Source organism: Anoplopoma fimbria, chromosome 18 (genome assembly GCF_027596085.1).
Source record: "Anoplopoma fimbria isolate UVic2021 breed Golden Eagle Sablefish chromosome 18, Afim_UVic_2022, whole genome shotgun sequence".
In the NCBI taxonomy this organism is placed as follows: domain Eukaryota; kingdom Metazoa; phylum Chordata; class Actinopteri; order Perciformes; family Anoplopomatidae; genus Anoplopoma; species Anoplopoma fimbria.
In genome coordinates, this window is record NC_072466.1 from 8,859,082 (window position 1) to 8,880,072 (window position 20,991).

Below are 20,991 nucleotides of genomic sequence, written 5' to 3' on the forward strand. Positions count from 1 at the left end.
AGGCTTAATGCTGAAGGTGTTGCTGTCAGGCATGAATTCACCCTGCTGCTATTTTTAGTCAGCAGTCAAAGTGTAATTACTAAATGAAAGCACGTTTGATTCATCCGTCAGTACTCGCTGCTTGCGGTGAACCTGAAGACGCACCTGCTCCAGCATGTCTTTGGGAAGGTCCTCCTGTTCGTCCATGGTCAGAATGGCTCTCTTCATCTCCTCATTAGAAAGTTTCAGCCTGCAGCGCAGAAACAGATGCATAACCTTAGCTGTCTTTCAGATTTAAGACGGCTTTTAGTTCAATTTAAATCATATCACATAGACATACTTAACACCGTTTTTGTACATATACTTTCTAAAGAAAATGATCGATGAGCTGATAAATAAAAACCAGTGAGATCTATAACTTACAAAGACATCTTTGTTCGTTAACCTTTACTTTTAGTACTATTGACATAATTGTATCTAGATGTAAATTCTTATTTGCTCTTTTAGTTTCCTGTAGGTGATGCTTGTAATAAACATTGTAGTGTGGTTTGAGGTTCTGGGAAAGCATTGTTTGCTTATATGGGGTGTTTTTATGTCACTGTATTACGTCTATGTTTTTATGCTATTATATAACTAAATGTTATTTGTTTCGGTTTTTATTGATCTCTTTTGACTTCTTGAAAATTAGATTGCATATTCTCATATTATTATTTTTTTTAAATACATAATTTATTTTTTATTTTTTTACATACAATGGGAAATATCCATTACAACCTGTGCAGTGTCAGTTATGTTTTATTTGTGTTATGATGCTGATACAAACTTACCGCGAGAGGAGGATGTTGCAGTTTTGAGCTCGACGGCCATCAATGACTGACAGCTCCTTGACTTTTTTAGAGCTCAGCGTGTCGTCTTCTGCCTCTTTCTGTGAGCAAAGTGATGAAGAGGGTTAGAGTGCAACAGGACATTTTAACATGCACACATTTTTTTAGTAACAGTCACCCACAGACACACAACAACAAAGACAACACATGCCCTAAAATCCCAAACAAAAGCTGAAAATACAGAACAAAGACTTTGAAAACAGTCACACAGGGAGGTCGTCACATACATCAGTACATGCAAACATGACACACAAATAAAGGGAGCTGACTCTCAACAGTTTCACGGGGCATATGTTAATATATACATTAGGTAAGATGAACAATAGGACATGACGTAAAACATATAAACAAAGTCGGAGCGACACAAATTCCACACTGTATATCTACTGTAGTGTAAGAGCACTTACCTGTTTGCTGTTATTGATCATAAAGAAGTCCTAAAATGCAGGCAAGAAGCAGGGAAGATGTAAGCACTCATTAGAATAAGTAAAGCAGTTACGTGATTGCAGCCCATAAAAACAAACAGCTAATGAATCAAAGCTCATTCTGTGATTAGACAACGACGGATCCATAAGTGAGCAGCAATGAGTGGGTGTTGAGTTGATTATAGTTCACATGCTGTGCACGATAAATCAGTCATATTTCTGACACTGAAGATTCAAATTTGGCAAAAGTTGTGACTTTGCGTTTTTGAACAGAGATCCTTCCAATTAAGTTTTTTTCGATCTATTTTAAAGATCTTATTTTGTGTGTTGGACATGCTTCTTGAACTTTAAAAAGACATGCTCATTCTCTTGTAAACAACAGACAAAGACACTACTGATTAATAAAATCTAATAACTAAATTAACTGCAAACTGAAGGCACAAGAAGAAACAGCTGATTGTGAGCAGCTCACTCATGCATTTCCAATCACAATCAAAAGGATCAAAGCCATAAACAAAAATAGCAAAAACAGCATTTTGTTCCAATGTAAGAATTTAAGATGATTCAAGCCTGAAAGTTTAGTAACCCTTTCTATTACAGCCATCTCCATGATGCATTATAAACATACTTATAATGTGTTATAATCTGCTTATAGCACTGTGTAATTATAATGATTGTTAACGAGTCGTGGTCACTGGGAGCTTTAAGTAAAGTATACAATTAATTTCACCAGGAAGTGCTACTGAAAGTTTTACATCTAATGAACTCCCAAATATATTTGGAAATTTCCACCATCTACTTTTTTGTAAATGATCTGTCCTCTCCTGTTCTCCCCCTCTCCAACTTTGCTTGAGAAATCAAAAGGTTGCGAAACAAGAGAAATTGAAAAAATAATCTAAACAGAAGCTAAGTCTAAATCAAAAAATGCAAGCCAGCTGAGCCCTCAGCAACTCAACCTCAACAGGCCACATTTGGAAGGTTGGAGAGATGAACTGCATCGTCCTCAGTACCTGCTGTCTCTGATAGGCTGAGAAGGTCTTTTCTATGTCCTCCAGATCCAGGATTTTGAAAACCTTGGCATCGTCCACCTCCATCCAGACAGTGCCCTCCAGTTTATTCTGAGCAGAGGACAGAAAGACATTTATATCTCATATTCTAACACAAAGCATTAATATATTATTGTATATATTATATATGCAGGTCTTTTTGTGTCTCCACTGTTCTCACCTCAGCTAACTTGGCCCAGTTGAAGGACTTGAGTGCGTTGGATGGCTGGGGAATGTTCTTCCTCTTCAGGGATGGTCCCATGGGTGCTCCTGGTGGGGGAGGGATGCCTCCGATGGGTGCGCGTCCGGGAGGAGGTGGGGGTCCACCCGGAGGAGGTGGTGGGGGAGGTGGAGGAGGCATCATGCCCCCAGGGGGCGGCGGGGGAGGTGGGCACATCCCTGCAAAAGCTGGTATGGGTGGAGGAGGCAGGGGACCACCGGGGGACCGGGGCCGAGGGGGGCCTCCAGGAACAACAGCTGCTCGTCTCTGCAGGGAGAGAATTACACAATCTTAACACCGGACAGGAAATACTACAGTCATAAATACAGAATACTAGCAGCCTCATCATTTCAACTTTACAATAGTTAAATATTTAATGTTTCCCTTTAAATCCCTTAGGGTGCTTTATGTCCTGGAAAAGTGGTCCCAAACCTCAGGGTCAGAAGATGATTAAAGGGAAATGAACTGTGAGGGAACTTCCTCTGATCATTCACAATGTAATCATGTTAACATCCGTTATGTTTGAACATGCTGAATCCTGTACGATGTAACCTTTGACTGGATGACTCTTGGCCTGATTGCCTGAACCAACAGATTGTTGCCCACCTGGATGTCATCAGAAGACGATCAGAAGGCTAATGAACCCTCTGTCCTTTGAACAAAGACTAACTAAAAGACGCAACCAGAGGGGGATGACCAATAATAATAATAATAATAATAATAATAATAATAATAATAATTAAGCCTTTATTAGTCCCACAATGGGGAAATTCGGTTCTCTGCATTTGACCCATCCCGGAGGAGCAGTGGGCTTGAATGAAGCGCCCGGGGAGCAACTTGGGGTTAAGTGTCTCGCTCAAGGACACCTCGGCATGTTGCCTGTAGAGGGGTTCAAACCACCGACCTTGTGGTTGCAGGTCAAGCGCTCTACCTCATGTGCCACAGCCGCCCCAAGTCAAGGTATAAGGTGTAAAGAGAGAGAACATCTTCCCATCGGGGGGAAATTTCCACACAACCCTTGTCATGTGTACCATGCTCTGAGCATTAAAAGGGGGACAATACTGTGAGAGATTTTTGTCTTGTCGTTTGCCACGACAGAACAAAACATTCTTTTTCAAAATGTTTCTATTAATTAAAAATACTGCATAATTTCCTCTATTCAGGCTTCTAAAAATCTTTCAAGTGAAAGACCATAACTAAAGACGAGGGGTCATAAACCCAAAAAGGTGGGTAGCATTGTCTTATTTTTGCTAAATTTAAATTTGTCCCTTGTCGAATAAATCTTTCGTAATATATATTTCATGTGTGAAAATCTTGTACATTGCTCAAAAATGTTGCTGTGTGATTCTGTTTCATTGATGGGACTGGGTTACTTTGTATTCTGGTGACATAACGAAAAAAATAAGGGGAAAAAAGTGTTGCTATTTCAGGCAAGCAACAACAAAAATCAATATGCAATGAGATAGAAGATAAGTTAAATGGTTTCTACTTTTTCAGTGATTTTTCTCTGCACCACCCTGGTTGTCATTAACACAATATTCAATCAGGTTTTATTTTACGGTCATTATGAAGTGACCCAGTGAATATAAAGGACGACGTACGGTGCTGAGTTCGTGCAGTTGGGCGGTGAGTTCGGACACTTGCTGTTTGACATTCTTGTGCTCGTTGCTCTCCTTCTCCAGCTTCTCTTTCATCTTGTTGAGGGTCTGCATCATGTCCTCTTTCTCCTGAGTCTTTGCATCACATTCACGCTCTTTCTTCTCAAATTTCTGCTGCAGCTCGTGGTGCTCTGAAATGGGAAGCCACAGCGAAATGTTCGTCATATTGAGTTAACTTAAAAAGATGATTTTAATTAACAAACATTCTATTTCAGGCGAGTCATCTTTAGTCTTACTAACCTTTTCGCATTTTCTCTGCCTGCTCTTTCCACTGTTTGACCTCATTTTCATTTACAAGCCTACAGAGAGGATGACACACATTATCAACTCCAGTGAACAAATCCAGCCATTGTGTTTTTCAAAGTACAAAGGAAAGCTATTTTTGAACACTGTTGAGCACGGGGCTATTTCATTTCACATCAAACACAACATTGTTCTACATTCTTCTATCTGGAAGCCGAGTAATCTGCTCCATGTCGTCATTCAGTCTGTTTCAGAGGAAAAAAAAAGATGACTCACATCCGGACAACGTTCTTCACGTTAAAGTTCTCCAGTGGTGTGACGTCAGGGTCGTGACCTTTGTCGTTCTGCAAGACCATCTGCTGGACGATACGATCCAGCAGCAGCCAGTACTGCACCGTGTTACCACTTCTCTTGTCTGAGGAGAGAGGGAGGAAGAATTCCCAATGAGCTTCAATAATTAGAATGAGTACCTCCATTAGTGTCAGTACAGGAACAGTCGGATCCACAGCGGCTGTTTTTAATTATTATGAAACAAAGGACTGGTTTCCAAAATCCGCTCAGAACTACTCTTAACTGATGAGATAAAGAGAAGCACTATAATTAGGTTACAAGGTGACACATGTTTTTGTTACTGATTGGTGAAACTGCATCCATCATGTCAGGACAACATGTTTACTGTTGTGTTGTTATTTAGCTTAAAAACCTTTTGAACACAAACACACAGCTACAGTACCAGTCAAAAGTTTGGACACACCTTCTCATTCAACTACTTTGAAGAATCTAAAATATAAAACATATTCTGGTTTGTTGAGCATTTGTTTGTTTACCACATAATTCCATATGTGTTCCTTCATAGTTTGGATGTCTTCAATATTAATCTACAATGTAGAAAAAAATAAACATAAAAATAAAGAAAAACCATTGAATCAGAAGGTGTGTCCAAACTTTTGACTGGTACTGTACATTACTGTTAGTAGGCATCCTGTTATTAATCTTTCAAATCTTCAATGCATCCCATCATATTCAGTGATATTATTGTGATTCCTCTTTCTTTTAAGTACCGTGACAAGCTTGCATTTTTATTAACTGTTGAGTATGACCGCAGCACAGTATTTGCGGCTGAAGTGTTAATTAGACGTTCTCGTTAAAAAAGCCATGAAGGGGGAAGGTGAGAGTTAAAGAAAATATGCAGCCGTTTTGTGGCACTTTGTTTTAAAGTCAAGAGACGTGAGAAAGCTGGCTAATATTGTAATCCAACATGGGGAATTCTATGCAGGAAAATAGTGTCAAAACCTAACAACAGTCTCCAACTTTGAGTAAGTAAAGTATTCAGCTTGGCAGGGAATGTGCTTATCCAATATCTGGCCTGATTAATCTGCACAAAGTAAACATCCTTATCTTTCTGGCCAGAAACCAGAAGGTGCAGATACTGAGTTTATTTGGTGGGAGTAATACTGCTACCTTGTTTGGAGCCTCATTACATTTCAGGATTGATTAAACCCACCAGCCTTTAATCCCATTTCACAGCACTGAACTGTATTTTTTAGGTGATAGTAGTTGTCCAAACATTTGATAGTCTGACAGCCAAGTATTAGAAAATGAAAAGGAACACTCACGTGGCATGAGGAGACAGTGATGCAGGACGGACATAAAGTGCGGGTGTGCATCAGTGTGGTTTATCTTCTTGCGGATGAGATCAAAAACTTGGCTGGCACTTTTGGTGTCTATATGTACCTGGAGGAGAAGAAGTGAAACAACAGCCATATGAATATATCCTGCTTAATATTTTACAGTCACAAATAATGCCAGAATGATGTCAGGAAATTATAGTTGGTTTTTTTTTACTCCTTACCGACTCAAAACGTTTTGACAAAGCCAGCTCATCATCGTTCCGCAGCATCTCAAAGTAGTCTAAATGCCTGAGAGTGTCCGTGGAAAAAGAATAGGTTAGAGAGGAAGCTTGCAAATGTGATGCACTTGTATACTTCAAGTTTTACTTTGCATGAAAGCAAACTGTTTTCTGGATAAGAATCAGCTGTTTTTATGCACGACTAAAAAGTGTTATGGATTATTATATTCAGAAAAACTTTTCTTAATCTAATTCTCTAAAACTATACTATTGTTCCTGTGATTTCATGTACTTTCTCTTCCATCTCACCTGTCTAACGTGGAGTTTTCATGAGAGCGTAGTTTATCGATCACCGGTTGGATCCCCAACATGAGAAACTCATATCGTAGGTGGATACGGAATTCCAAACTTGTCTGTATTGGAAAAAAGAATAAATTAGCAGAAGTAAACTTTTAAAAGAGTCTCTTGAATGAGAGACATGATGACCTTCCAGTGTGGAAGGAAACAGAAAAGCTGTCTAATGTATATAATTCACCTCTCCGGCGCCTTGACTCAGCACAGCATTTATAAAGGACATGATGGCTGTTTTCAGGTTGACCTCATCTCTGTATCGCCCCGTACTCCGGTCCAGATCATTTATAAGTGTCTGCAGGATGACAAGTCATTACAGGTGTTAAACATCTTCACACACTGTTGCTTTTAAATTACTTTATCCATCTAAGAATGATTTAAAAACCACATCTGTGCACTTGGCCTGCTCCCACCCACCTGAAATCGTGTCCTCTCGCAGGCGAAGCGTTGGTAGTGCATCATGGCCTCCAGGATCTTTTTGTGTCCGCCGGGCACCAGACACACGGCGCCCATGATCTCCAACACCGCCACCTTGGTCTTGATGTTCTCCGTGGCCAGGCTCTGAGCGATGATGTTGATGCTCTCGGAGTGAGAGAGGACGTGGGCGCGGCCCTGTGAGTTGTTCATCAGAGCTTTGATGCAGCCAATCAGAGACGTGTGGATCTGCGACTCTGTGGTCTCGTAGTCCATGCTCTTCAGGAAGTTTAGGATACACGTGAGGCCGTCCAGGTCGATAAAACGGGTCACGAACCTGAGAGGAGAGCAGGAAATCGACTTAGTTCGGGAGACTAGTTTAAATGCGAAATATTAAAAAGCAAAAATGTCCCAGAGGTATCACAAGCCAAATAGCTAAATGTGTGTCCATTTATCCACTCTCTATTTCCTTGTGCTATATCATCTTCACTAAATGTAATAAGTAACTCATAACATTTGGTCAGGTTTCCCGAAATGGAAATGCTTTAATGCACATTCACGTCAATGGAAAATCGTTAAGCAACGCTGCAGTGACCTTTATGGGTGCAGCGCATATTCTTAAAGGACTCATTTACATACTGTTGTGAGGAGCCAAAAAGAGTGAAAGACAAGGTGAGAGCAGGTCAAATGAAAGGAGATGTGATGATGGATGACATTATTTGTAAAGGACAAGGAGGAGATACAAACCTCATGGGTTGTGTCCTCAGAGCCGTCTTCAAGCTCTCGATGGTTTTGTTCCTCTCTTCCTCGTCTTCTTTCTCCAGAGCGAGGAGCGTCGTTCTCTGTCCAACAAAAGATTAAACTTAGTCTGAAGTCTGAGGCACAGGCAAAATAGAGCTTAGCTTATTGATTTCCAGAGATGTACAGGTCACATGGAAAATGTATTCCCAGCTAATTAAAAAAATCTTTAATATTTTAATTAAAAAGTAACTTATTTGTTGGCGCACTACAAGCTTCAGAAGTTCAATTAAGTTCATGTTATTACTTACAGCTGCCATTGAATTGAGCTGATCAATGTAGTATTCTGGCCAACTAGTTGCACTCTTGTTTTCTTCTTGTTCCTGAAAAACAGAGGATAACAGGGAATGAATGAAGCTGTGCAGTGACAGCTTCGTTTTAAGGAATGTGGCACGACTATAAAGGGAGATGAGTTGATTAGAAAAATATGTTTTTGGAAACAATAGAATATTAATTGGGAGCCATTTTTAAATGTTGCACAAGAACGTGGATGTGGAGGAAATATTGCAGAAAGTCATAAGTGGACAAGTCGTTCGTTGGTTCATGTTTGAATGAATCAAAGTCAAACTGCAAACCAAATGGAAAACCTCATTCCATAATTATCAGATCAATTGGCTTTGAAAGACATGAAACATACAAACAGCAACAAACCAACGGGGAGCAGAAGGTTCAGGGAAAAAATAGCCAAAAGCCATAAATGGAGCAGGAACTCAAAGTAGGGCGCCATAGATAACCAGCCCATTTTATCATCAAGCGCTTCACTGAGTTGCCGGAGTTGGTGAGAAGTGCAGAAAAGAGAGAGCACAGCTGCTTGAGAAAATCTTGAGATTAGCAAATGAATGTTATAACGGTGGATTAAGGACACGGCCTGATTTACGCAGCGATTAAGCTCCTGACAGGCACGTTTGTGAAAAGCGGAAAAAAAATAAATTACCGTAAGACATTTCTTAAATGATTACATCTTCTAACTCAAGGTAAAAAACACTGAGAAGAAAATGACTTGACCATGAACTTGGCTGGTACATGAAAGGGCCCCCGGAGTTTCATTTTAACTCTGGCTCCATTAAGCACAAGCGAGCTGTGACCATCAGAAACTAATTGGGCGTCAGTTAATAAAGTGGCCTGTAGAGACCGGGCTGCTCCGACAGAAACTGCAGGCCTTGGCTGGTCTGCAGGGATCCTGCAGTGACGGGAAGGTCTGGTCCTGCTGTTCCACTCAGGTCCGGTGCCAGCTTGACCATGCCGGCGCTGGACCAAGTTCAGTCCATTACTGGAGCCGACGCAGAGGTGGGGCCGCTTCCTCTCTCATCTTAAAGAGTTCGTGTTTCAACTCGGAAGTCAGCACTCTTCAAACGCTGACATGTCTCCAGTTTATTTAGGGTCATGATGAGAGAGAAAAGCGGAGGGGAGTGCATTTTCTGGGAGTTTATTTTTTCCACATTTTAGAAAGTAAAGATCAAAGGCACGTTAGGAAACAGGAATCAATCTCAGTTATTTAGAGTCTGCTTGAAAGGGAAGTTAAGTTACAGCTCTGTCCTCTCACAAAAATAACAAGGTTTTTTTTTTGGAGGGGGGGATGAAATTTGAAACCTAACTGTAAAATCTCTGCTAACAACCAGATCAGTAAATCGGCTTCTTGGCAGATGATGTAATCTACAAGAGAGCTGACGACAAAGGAGGAGGAAGACTGATTCTCTGCAGCAGGATTTCATCGGCTCAGGTGCCTTTGCCAAACCAAACAGCCAAAGTTTTGCTGCTTTGACTGACTTATCTCCTTCAGGCCGGGCCTGACGTCTGAAGCCGGGAAACCACTGGCAAAAAAAAGAGCGTCATTATCACTCGCGGGCTCAGAGCGCCCTGGTAATGACCCCACCTTCCTCCACAAAAGCTGCACCTGTGGAAGTGAAGCCTTCCTGTTTGCCTTGGACAACCGACCGTATCCTTTGCCTCTCTTCTCCACACACACACACACACACACACGCACACACGCACACACGCACACACACACGCTCTCGGAGCGTAGATGAGTTTGTATCTGTCTGGGTCGGGGCCAGAGCCGGCTGCCGAGTCAGCAATATTGATGTCTCTCTGTAACTCCTTCCTCCCCCCTCTCTCTGCAGGTCGATGCAGCACATTAAGATTTGTTTCCACCTTCACACCAACACTGAAACCACAGTGCATTACTACCTCTAGAATGCTGAACAGAGGCAGTGCAACATTTTAGGATTTATATCCGAAGCGGGCCTTGAGACTTGAGACTCCTAATGAGGCCACCTAATCGGGATAAAGTAGAAATGGGAGCACACACACCGTGCTGTTTTCATTTCCACTACCTTCTCTCGCCTTATAGCTGCGGGCTATGGGACGCTGTGTTCAGACAAAGTGATTAAAGCATCAATATTCAAACAAAGTGAGTCTTCAGCCAAAAAGGAATAATTCATCATGGATTGTGATGCAGGTCTTAGACCTATTTTTATATTCAGTGACTCAAAACATATTGTTTCTACATTACAATGAGTTGTTGACTCATTACACATTATTGGCACAAACAAATGGATCTTTAAAGGAACAGCTTAACATTTTGAGAAATGTTATCATTTGTTTTCTTCCTGATAGTTAGATGAGGACATTAATACCACTCTCTGTGTGGTAAAAAAATGACGCTACAACTAACCCAGTTAGATTAGCTTAGTGTAAAGATGCAAGCAGGGGGAAACAGCTAGCCTGGCTCCCTCTAAAGGTAACACAATCTGTCTAGCAACACTAGCGACACCAAAAATGTTAAAGTATTCATTATGTATTATTTTGATGGTCCAAAAAAGTTTTTTGAGGACCTGTACTGTACACTCACAATCATCACAATAAATCCCATCTCTCCTCACCTCCAGTCTGTAACCGGATGTAGGAAAAGCATGCCCTGTATGCATATCAGTCAGGACAGGATATCCTACACACTCATACCTATGGCCTTCAGAAAAAAAACGCTGTAAAAATGCGAGGGCACATTCAATGGTGGCTTGAAAGCTCAACTCCAGTTGATCTAAACTAGAGCAGGCGTCTGCGTTTTCCTGGATGCAGGACAGGAATTAATATATAGGGGAAATGAAGAACAGCTGACGGTCCTTTTATCATGAAGGCAAGACATAATAAAACATGACGCTGTCACAGTGTGGTATAGTATGTTATGGCTACACGAGTGCTTTGATAAAGACAGGTGTATTATCTACAAGGAGAAACCGCATTATTAAAAAAACATTCTCTTGAATCAGGGAGGACAGTCGAACAATGAGAAAAGAACAAGGGAGAAAAAAACACAGTTTGGAGTCACAAGGAACCTGATACTGCAATATATTTCAGTAATTGATGATTCCTGGCACTGCCTTCTCTGTTAGTGGGTTATCTAATGGAAAAGGCTCGATTTAGGGTTTCTGTTACTCCCTCTACACATCACTATTTTTATATCCACCTTGTGTAACATCCACTTAGGTGGGTTATTCATGGTGGAGCCTTGAAAGGGCAGTGCAGACTTATTATATAGTGATGAGGAAAGTGACTGTTATTGAAGAGATACATAACCTACTGGGGAATAAAGTTATTAGAAAGTACTCTTGGTGGTACTGGAGTGGTGTGTCTGAAATGTATTGTATGTTTATTAATAGCACGTCTTCCATTGCAACACATAATGGGCAGTTTAGTTTGCTATTTAATGTGTGCATTTTCATTTATATGCACTTGTATGCACCTTATTTTAAAGATTAAAAAACCCTGCATTCGACAGAAACACTATGCAGGCAACACACTCGTGTCTGTTGTGAGCAGAGGAATACAGTGATACAACGTTTTGTGGTCTGTGTTTTAGAAAACTCACAGCTTCAGGTAACAACAAATCAATGAAGGGAGGCGATTACACAAACTTGGCAGGATATTTGCAGATATTATTGAGCGAGAGCAGCCAGTAGGCAGGAGCTTGTGGAGGCTGATGTGTGGTTTGACGTAATGCGCAGTGAAAGTGTTTTACCTTCTTTTTGCTGCAGTAGATTTGCCATTTCTTCTCTGCAGGCAGAGCGAACATGGCTTCCCTGTGCTTCTCTGTAAGGTCGAGCTCATCCTGCAGAGTGGGGACAAAATGCAGATAAGGTTAAGAAATGTTCAAAGGAAGAGGAACATTTTGAAATATTATGTCTTCACAATCTATTACTGATGCCTGTATGGAGAGGATCATATTAAATGATTAGAGAGAGAGCATCATTCACAAAACACAGCTCACAGACTACAAGCTATCAAACCATCATGCTGCAAATTTAAAAATATCCACATAAATCAAATCTGCCCCCCCCCCCAAAATAAAAACATGTGCCAGCCAGGAGCTGTTGCAACAGAGCCCTGGACTCAGTTTGAGATGGGTTTGTGCTAAATCTCTCCACGATCAGTTGGATATCACTGGGTGCTCTCATCGTCAAATCCAATATGACTCTGAATCAAATCAGATGCCTTGCAGGCGTTATACGTGTGAGTAATGGGGGGAAAAAAAGAGATAAGGCGTGGTCTGTCTCCTCGACATGTGGTAACAAACATCTGGAGACAACATGTGCGTCACGACGTTTAACAGATATTCCACAGAGGCACACAGAGGGAGCTGCTGGGAAGACTAAATACCAGAGGGCATTTCAACACTAAATGCACATCTCAATACGATTAAGAAATATCTGAAATGTTTATTTTGAGCATAAGGCATACAATTAAATTCGACGTTGGATATCAGCATTTTATATTACAGTCATGGGGAAACAGTTAATGGTAGATTTGTGCAGAAAGTTATCTGTTTTCTATCATAATTCAAATGTTGGTTTTTTTTTGTTGCAGCTTTGTGTTTTTGTGCAGCAAAAAGTTTGTCATTAATGTTCTGTTTGAGAATGTATGATGGAAAAGAAGCTCTACATTGACGTGCAGGTTTTTGGAAAAACTTTTCTCACTGAATCTCAAGTTCAAAGGTCGGGTTTAATTGATCGTAACAGAGCAGATGGCCCCAAGTTATTCCACAACGCGAGTCTTTTTTTCCCAGCAAGCTCGTTGAGATTATGCACGCACATGGTGGCTTATACCGGGCAAAGAGAAAAGCACGTGGCTGTTTTCTTTCGGTAAACAGAGCAACTGAGAGCCTCCTTGTCGTCACACTCAACTTACTCAATTATGTCTTCATAAAGGGTGGGAGACAAAAACAAGCAATTAGCAGATTGAGGAGGCCGAGACATTAAGAGCTCCTGAATGAGGTCCATTGATGTGCAAAAATGTCATGCTTAGATTACTGTGGCAACCACGGGAGAGGAAAATGGGGCAGGAGAGAGAGGAGAGCACGACAAATTAGAAGTGACAGAAGAAGAATAGCAGCCTGGCCCCGTTATTCACAAGTTAGTGTAAACTGGGAGGAAGTGACCGTTTATTTGGGAATATCCTAAAATATAACAGAGTGTAAATAATGATGAAAGATTATATTTAAAAGACTTCTTCTGACTTTAATACATATTATCTGTTATGCTAGATGTTAAACGTGCATTGTTCAAACCCAAACAATTGAATTCCCCTAGCGTGTCTGAAACTTAATTCGAAATCTAAACCTTTGAAAATGACTCAAATAATTTCCCTTAACAGCTGGGCACTGTAGTTTTTGGCAAACGTACCCAAACAGGAGCAAATGGTGCGTTTTTGGGGGACTATTTGTACTATATTCATAAACATTTGGTGCTTTAGTCAGTAGTCACAGCCACACGATGGTATGTGTGGGATTGACCCAAAATAAAGTATAGTGGTCGTGCTCATGGTAATAAAAAAACAAAAATCATAGAGTGCAATGATGTGGCTCAACTGTTTTGTTTACAACAATGGAGGTCTAAGGCTCTGCTTATGCTTTATAAGACTTCAACTACAAAGTCAAAAGGGATTTGCTGTAGAATTTAGAAATGAATTGACTAAAACCTAAATTAAATGTTTCTTTTGAAGTCTTAGAATGAATCTGGTCAGAATTTCCTCAAGAAGGAACAGCAGAATGAAGATCTTACCACCAACTCGGAGAACATGCCATCCAGCTCATCGTATCCGGGCATCGGCAGTGACGGCTCCATGGCCTGCAGGGCGAAGTCCTCCCTGAGCCTGTAGGTGATCTCCGGGTGATCGCTGCTGTTAAAACAGCAGAAGATGAAGGACAGACCGCCACGGCCGCCGCCGCCCCGTTTCCGAGGAGCCATGGCTGTCCGATGCGTCCGGCTGGTCGGGTAGGGAGGGTGGGAGGCTCCTTCAGGGCCTCTTTAACAGCCTCCTCCACCTCAGAGTGTGGCCTCCGTCAGAGAGTTCTGTGGACGAGGAGAAGGGACAGTTAAACACTTAAGTTGGTGCTTTTTAAACCGGCACATGCAAAAATCTGAACAGAAGCAGAGTTCTCTCAGAGACAGAGGAACAATAGCAGATCATACGGCCCATAAATACTAACACATGCACATTTTTTTAATACTTTGTCTTATCTTGAAGAAAACCGAAGCCACTCAGTAACACTTAAAGGACAAACTGGCTTGGACGTGTTGACATTAGCAGAACTGTTCCTGACTAGCACAAAATCTACGAAGGCTACAAGTTTCTCCACTGTTACAACCGAACCCTCTGGCCCTGGTGATGGTTAATGATGAAGAGTCATAACTTTTGTAGGAAAAGTACAATGCACAGTATCAGTGAAGGTCAGCACTGAAAGATTTCATTATATGGTTTGCACAAAAGGGCCCCGGGAGGGTGTGATGTTTGAAATGGAGACCATAATTTGCCAGGATTAGTTGATTCAGGCCTTTTCATCTCCCCTTCCTTCCTATTCAGCGTCGGCTTTCCTCTAAAGACCTAAAGAGGAATGATTAAAGGGGTGTGTTTACAATGACCACGGTAAGAGGTGTGTGAGGCCTTTTGTGGTTTTGTAGGCTGGCTCGGTCATTGTGTGTTAAGAGCAAAAAACAGGCCCTTTTTTTAAACCCTGAGACTATACAGTATGTTGGTCGGCCTGCGTGTTGTTTAAAGGACAAGTGAGTCCATGTCAAACTTTAACATACACTGCTTCAATCACCCTGATAACCATCAACACCAGACTTTCCCTTCCTGGCCCTCCTGACTTCGTAGGCATGATTACACACATGGTTTGGTCTCCAGCAGCTGCATTTTCACCAGTAAAATAGCAAATGTTCCATCTGCCCTTCCTCTCTATCATATATAACATATATATATAGAGATCAGCTGTCATAAATGAACAGCATTGATGAGGAGGGTTGAGCGCATAACAGACAAACAATGTTAGGGGGTATTTTTGGGATGGTTTTTAGCGCCAATATGAATGTAACAACTGTAGCTCTGAGTAAAACGGCTCAAAATTCTTCAATGGATTGATATGAATTTGCTTTAGGCATTCATGCTCACCTGAGGACCATTTCTAATAACTTTAGTGATCCATTAAATATGAATTTAGTACCACCATCAGATTAAAATAATAATTTGTCCTGTATTTTGGTTTATAGCCCATATGTGCCACAGCTGTAGCTTGTGTTAAGTGCTATTTATAGCAAATGTTAGCTTGCTAACACGTCTAAACTAAGATAATGCACATTTTAAATATTAGCCCTGCTAAACATCTGCATGTTAGCATTGTCACCATGAGCATGTTGCCATTCTAGCTTTTTAAAATGTAGCTCTAAGCATTGCTGTGCTATAGTAGAGCCTCACAGAGCCACTTGCACAGCTGTTTACTGTTAGTCTTGTTAAATGTTACAGCCCTTATGTCTTTTCTTTAGACGGTATTCTGACCTGGGATCAGATGAACTGTATCTGGAGCAGTTGGTTCTCTTGTTAGGGGTATTCAAACATTAAGATTGACAGTTTACTCTGTTGGTAAAACATTTTTTGAGACAGACCTCGAATCTCACTACTGAAAACATAAACAAGTTTGATTTGTAACAAACTACTAGTTCATACAAACACATTCAGTAAGAGAGGAGACAGCTGCAGTGCGAGCTCTCAAACCTGCTGGCTCAACTCCAAGCAGGAATAATGGAGTAAAGTGCACAAGACCTCTCTGCTGTCTGGCGAATAAAGACGTGGTGTCCGGATAACCACGAGGAAACCATCGTCAACATGCCACAAAAACAGTCTCCCTCCCTGTTGTGCTGAACGCTGTGATGCCAAGAATCATGACCACAGAGGCTGCGCTGACCTGCAGGAATTTGTGGAAGTCTTTTCTTGGTGACCGGCAGCCCGCTGAACATCATCAAGTTAACTTGACCTTACTTTGTGTTTTCCTAAAAGTCAGAGGTTTCGCCCAGACAGAACGCAACGTGTGTTCAGTCCAAATTCAACCCCGTCCTGTCACGTTCTTCACTGTAATCGAAGATTTTGTGTCACTACGCTCACTGGGCTGGGCGACAGAGACAGCTAAAGTTATCTCTTTCAAAAGGAGAAGTGAGGACATTTCCTGTGGCAACTTTGTATGAGCAGAGTCCCTAAAAAAATCCATTTTGTGGTCTATCTAAAGAAAGCCTGATGCCATCACTGTCTCATTTTAGTCACTTTTTTGGTTCATCTGCTGTCCAGCAGCTGTACTTTTCAAATATGGAACAGCCGCTGAAGCTGTCTGAGACTTTTTCCTCCCACAAGAAAATCTTAAAATATGTTGTATTATTCTCATATTTCACCCTGAAATGTGTTTTAATCTTTTTTTTTTTGTATATGTCTCCTTTAATATGCGGATGCCAACAAAAGCAAAACAAGCAAATCCCACAAAGGAATATAACAAAAACCCTTAAAAGCACAAAGATAAGATACCGTTTCACAATTTAATGTTTTGTTCCAAGGTAAACTGTGTTGATAATGATTTATTGAAATGACCACTTAATCAGACACACAAGACATTAGTCCAAATTACCACTTTTACTTTTGGTGGCCAACAAACTAGTAATAACTGGCAAATTGTCAAACAAAACTAACAATAGCCAACTTTCCATCACTAGGATATCCACTCTTTTTTAAATATCGACAGAAGTACCTATCTATGCAGAGCGTATAGTGCACTACACAGACAAAGTGCCTGAGGCCACATGGCCACACATGAGATAAAGTACACAGCAGCTCACCCTTACTTACACACCGAATAGTGTATTTATTTTGACACATCCTTGACTTTTCCAAATAGACTACCAGAGGCCTCAGCAGCAGCTGCTTGGCTTCACGCTCACCATCTATTCTAGCATGAAGGGAAGAAGAAATTCAAAGCCCCTCTTTGACCATATTAGTCCACAAAACTGCCCATCTTTTCCATTAGCTAAAGCGAGCTATAAACTTTGTATAAACTCTTGAGCCAGAGTGGGACAGCGCTGGTCCCCGTCCAGCTACAGGGACCTGCGGATGTGGCGGCTCTGCCATGTGGGGAGGGTACAAAGACGCAGAACACAAAGACAGGGAGCGTTTTAAGATTCGGACCAGGCCTCTAGGAAGAGCGGAAGGCTTTCAAACTCATTTTAAATATTTGCCAACCCGTGGAATTACTACTTCCGAGTACGTCACTTGACGCAAACGGGCAATTTTCCCATAGTCTTATATTGGGAAGAACGCGTCTGTATATCATTGGATAAATAAACTTTCCAGTACGAACACTTGAATAGATTTTTTAATGATTGGGTCCTCTAAGTTGTAAATGCACTAAGAGCCAAATGAGCATTCATGAGCATGAGCCTGATACAGAAGCTGGATGAGGACTGGGAGGCGGGTTAAAGGAAAACTAATGCTCTTGCTCTATGGGCTCCATGGATGTGGAAGATCGCTGGAAGATCCAGCTATTTTCATCTGAATTTAACACGCGGAAGTCAAACTTCATGCATCAATAAGCAACTTTCCTAGGACTAAACAGGGGACCGCCTCTAGCTCTGTATCCAGTTCTCCTCATACAGCCGTGGTTTGGACATGCAGACTGTGACCCTGTTAAGACTTAGTGTTTATGCTGTAATTGTTAACCTGTGAGACTTGAAGTGCTCCGACATTAGCCCTCCGGAGGTTGTCAGTCAGACGGTCAAGGTTCCCAACATAACAGTTAGGCCTGTTAGAACAAGAGGACATTCATCTCATAGACAGGTGAGCTTCGTGACCCTGAACAACCCCCATACAACAACACCTTCCACTGTCACCTGCTACAATAGGAAAGAAACACGGATTACTTCAAATCCCAAAACCAGCATGTACAACTCACGCATTTCGAACTTACCCTTAGCTGTCCAAGCAGTAAAAGTTAGCAGAATGAATGCTCATTTCCAGAAAGAATCCTTGTAGCAGGCATGTTTGAAACAGTTTGCAAGTTGATGATAATGCCATGTAACAGCTGCACTTTCCACATAATCAAGAAGAATGCTGTTTATACTGACATAAATCCACTCTCGGACTGTACTGGAGAAACATCATGACTTTTGTAGGAGGCTTCTTACAGCACGAGGCATTCTTTTTTCACTTCATTCATACACATCCAATAATTAAACCCGCCCACCCGTATCCACACAAACACTCCTCTCTTTGTCTATAGGAGATTTCTATCCTTGGATAGCCTTGTTGTTTTCGTGACCATGTGGTTCGGCGGGTGATCTGGCGTGAGTCCAGACTGTAAAAAGAGTCCCAGTGTTTGTAAAGTGAGTGTGAGCCCGTGCATTTGTGCCTGAACAAGACCTCTCTGCTAAAAAAAACCCGGCACAAGTGTCAGGTCCGCTGGAGAAAAGGCAGAAGCAGAGAAGGAGCATCTTAAGCTAAACACAGAGAGACGCTCATGTTACTAAACATGTGTGGAAAGGAATGAAGGACAGAGAGCAAGAATTCATGGATGGTCCGACACTCTTCTATCCAGCTGGCTTCATTCTTCTGTTCTCGTCTTGTTCTGTCCATTATTATTTTTCTTCAGCCTCCTCCATTGTTCAAGCTTACTTCAAGATCTATATTGTTTGTCAAATAGCATAAACATTCATGTTGAACTATGTAGTGAAAATGATGGGTTTTATTCCTCTGGTCCTGCTAGGGTTGCTTGTACAAAAGCCAATCTAACAGTGCAACAGTACTCCTATGAGGTAGATAATCTTAATTGCCCCAAAATTGACCGTTTACCGAGTGAAATTTGTGGTATTGGTATCCAAGGACTTAGAAACAGATAATAGCAGCAAGTCGAAGTACTGAATACTGTCAAACATGGAGGGGAATTTGCAGATGTGTGCAATCAAACTACGCATTAAAACAAAAAGTCTGTTTTTAAACCAAAACCAATCCAAATAAACCCATATAGTCTAATAGTTATTAAATAGTCCATCATAAAATAAACGCTGTCATAAAAAGGTGGCTTTGTGTCTATAATCTATCCATACTAACAGGTCCACTTAAAGCTGGAGCAGGAATCCAACCTTGGAGAGAGCACACAGTGGATAGTAGTGTATTGAAAGCAGATGTGTGAAATACCTTCTCTTACACCAGATGGCATCTATCAGCAGTTTCTGGCAAACTGAGATGTACTTTTAATTTTTGATATCTACGGCTGCTATGGCTGCCTGAATCATCCGCAGCACTAATGATGGTTGGGACAAGACGAAGTAGAACAACTCCCCGATGTTCCTAATTGAGCAAAGTAGCTCTGCAGTTTAAAGTAATGGAGGAAACCTTGGATGAGAATGTGAGTGTTAGAGCAGTAATAACAATCAATACTAGGCAACAGGGCTGCTTCACCTCATCAATTGTTTTGAGAAGAGATAAAGTATTTCTCTCCTGGGCTCGAGTGCTAATTAGAAATAATCTACCTCTATGAAATGTCCATGCTCAAGGGGCATTGTATCGTCTGACCCTGACCTTTCTCTGCAGCCAGCAAATTACAAAAACTTTTCACAGATAATGGAATGAATTAAGTATCTTGTTACTGTTATTAGTACATTATTCCATTCCTCTAACCCAAGAGCGCACAAATTCATTCATGCTTTTTAATCAAACACTAAATAGTAGTTTAGTATTTCATGTGTTGTTTTGGGTTTAGATGGAATGACGAAAAAAAACAAAGCATGTAAACGCTGTTAACTGACTGCTTGCAAGTATAGCTGCAGCTGTGTTATAGGCAGACCAGAAAGGCATTTGGTGCACAGAAGTTTAATCTTCTTTTCTGATTTAGGATTTGGGATGGATCAGACTTGCAATTTGGTGATCATCTCTCTACAGGATTTTCAAAGCAAAGGCAGCTCGACATTGTAGGTAGTGCCGTTTCATACTATTCGACTACATTGCATTACAGTGTTTCCCACACTGACAATATAAAAGTGTACTTATATTATAAAGGAGCCACAGTTCATAATTTGGGGGATTTGCAGTGAGCTGTATTCAAAAGGTTTCTGGAGTTTTGGAAACCCCCATGTCAGTTGTGCGCCTCATTTGGTCATTTATTGTGGATCAATTTGGACAGCTGCAAACAAAAGGCTCGGGAGTCCCACAGTGACGGCTGGTGGAAGTCCTTTCAGCTCGGAGCTGCCCTGCTGAAAATCAATCAGAAACCCAGTGTTTGGACACGAAGCGTTTGCTTAACCTGTGAAACTCCAAACTGTGTTGACCCAAGTCAAGCACAAAATAATTAATAGCAACGACGGTCTAAAGTAATGAAAGAGTTTCCATTTCTCAATGCAGCTGCAGAACATGGAAACAAAAAAAGGAATATCTCTTTTCCTCAAAGCAAACATTAATAACTGCTAACTGAAAGTAAACCGACCCATCTTGTTTAAAACAAGCAGCAGCTATTTGGGCAATTATTTTCATGTTGAAAGTGATGTTTCACATTGTCTAATTTTCTACCGGTTTAGCTACGCTACAAACAGCACAGTGCTGTCCAATTGTCTTGCACAGCTGGATAGCATACATAACGCTCGTTCTGCCAATTACTTAATGGCGCCCCAAGTACACATTGAGTAAACACACGCAGACTTGGACGCACATCAGAAAACAACTGGGCCGAGACAGAAATGCTGACTGGCAGGTTAAGAGGAGATTAAAATCCACCAATCAGACATCAGAGAGCCGTCAAAACTGTCCTCGGTTTGAAAGCAGCA

General features: G+C 41.2%; 1 protein-coding gene across 4 annotated transcripts in view; it reads right to left on the reverse strand.

Moving 5' to 3' along the window:
- Positions 1–20,991, reverse strand: part of LOC129107193 (disheveled-associated activator of morphogenesis 1-like) — a 48,114-nt gene that overhangs the window by 7,029 nt on the left and 20,094 nt on the right. For 3 of the 4 annotated variants that reach the window (XM_054618603.1, XM_054618605.1, XM_054618604.1), the window contains exons 2-18: positions 13,924–14,214; positions 11,886–11,975; positions 8,119–8,190; positions 7,817–7,911; positions 7,073–7,406; positions 6,840–6,950; positions 6,614–6,717; positions 6,308–6,374; positions 6,072–6,189; positions 4,732–4,870; positions 4,453–4,511; positions 4,156–4,343; positions 2,516–2,821; positions 2,299–2,406; positions 1,271–1,300; positions 807–904; positions 145–229 (exon numbers count right to left, since the gene is read on the reverse strand). In XM_054618603.1, coding sequence (XP_054474578.1) covers positions 145–229; positions 807–904; positions 1,271–1,300; positions 2,299–2,406; positions 2,516–2,821; positions 4,156–4,343; positions 4,453–4,511; positions 4,732–4,870; positions 6,072–6,189; positions 6,308–6,374; positions 6,614–6,717; positions 6,840–6,950; positions 7,073–7,406; positions 7,817–7,911; positions 8,119–8,190; positions 11,886–11,975; positions 13,924–14,109 — 2,190 coding nt within the window. In that variant the 5' untranslated portion in view covers positions 14,110–14,214. The remainder of the gene's footprint in view (positions 1–144; positions 230–806; positions 905–1,270; positions 1,301–2,298; positions 2,407–2,515; positions 2,822–4,155; positions 4,344–4,452; positions 4,512–4,731; positions 4,871–6,071; positions 6,190–6,307; positions 6,375–6,613; positions 6,718–6,839; positions 6,951–7,072; positions 7,407–7,816; positions 7,912–8,118; positions 8,191–11,885; positions 11,976–13,923; positions 14,215–20,991) is intronic. The other variant, XM_054618606.1, reaches the window with a different exon arrangement.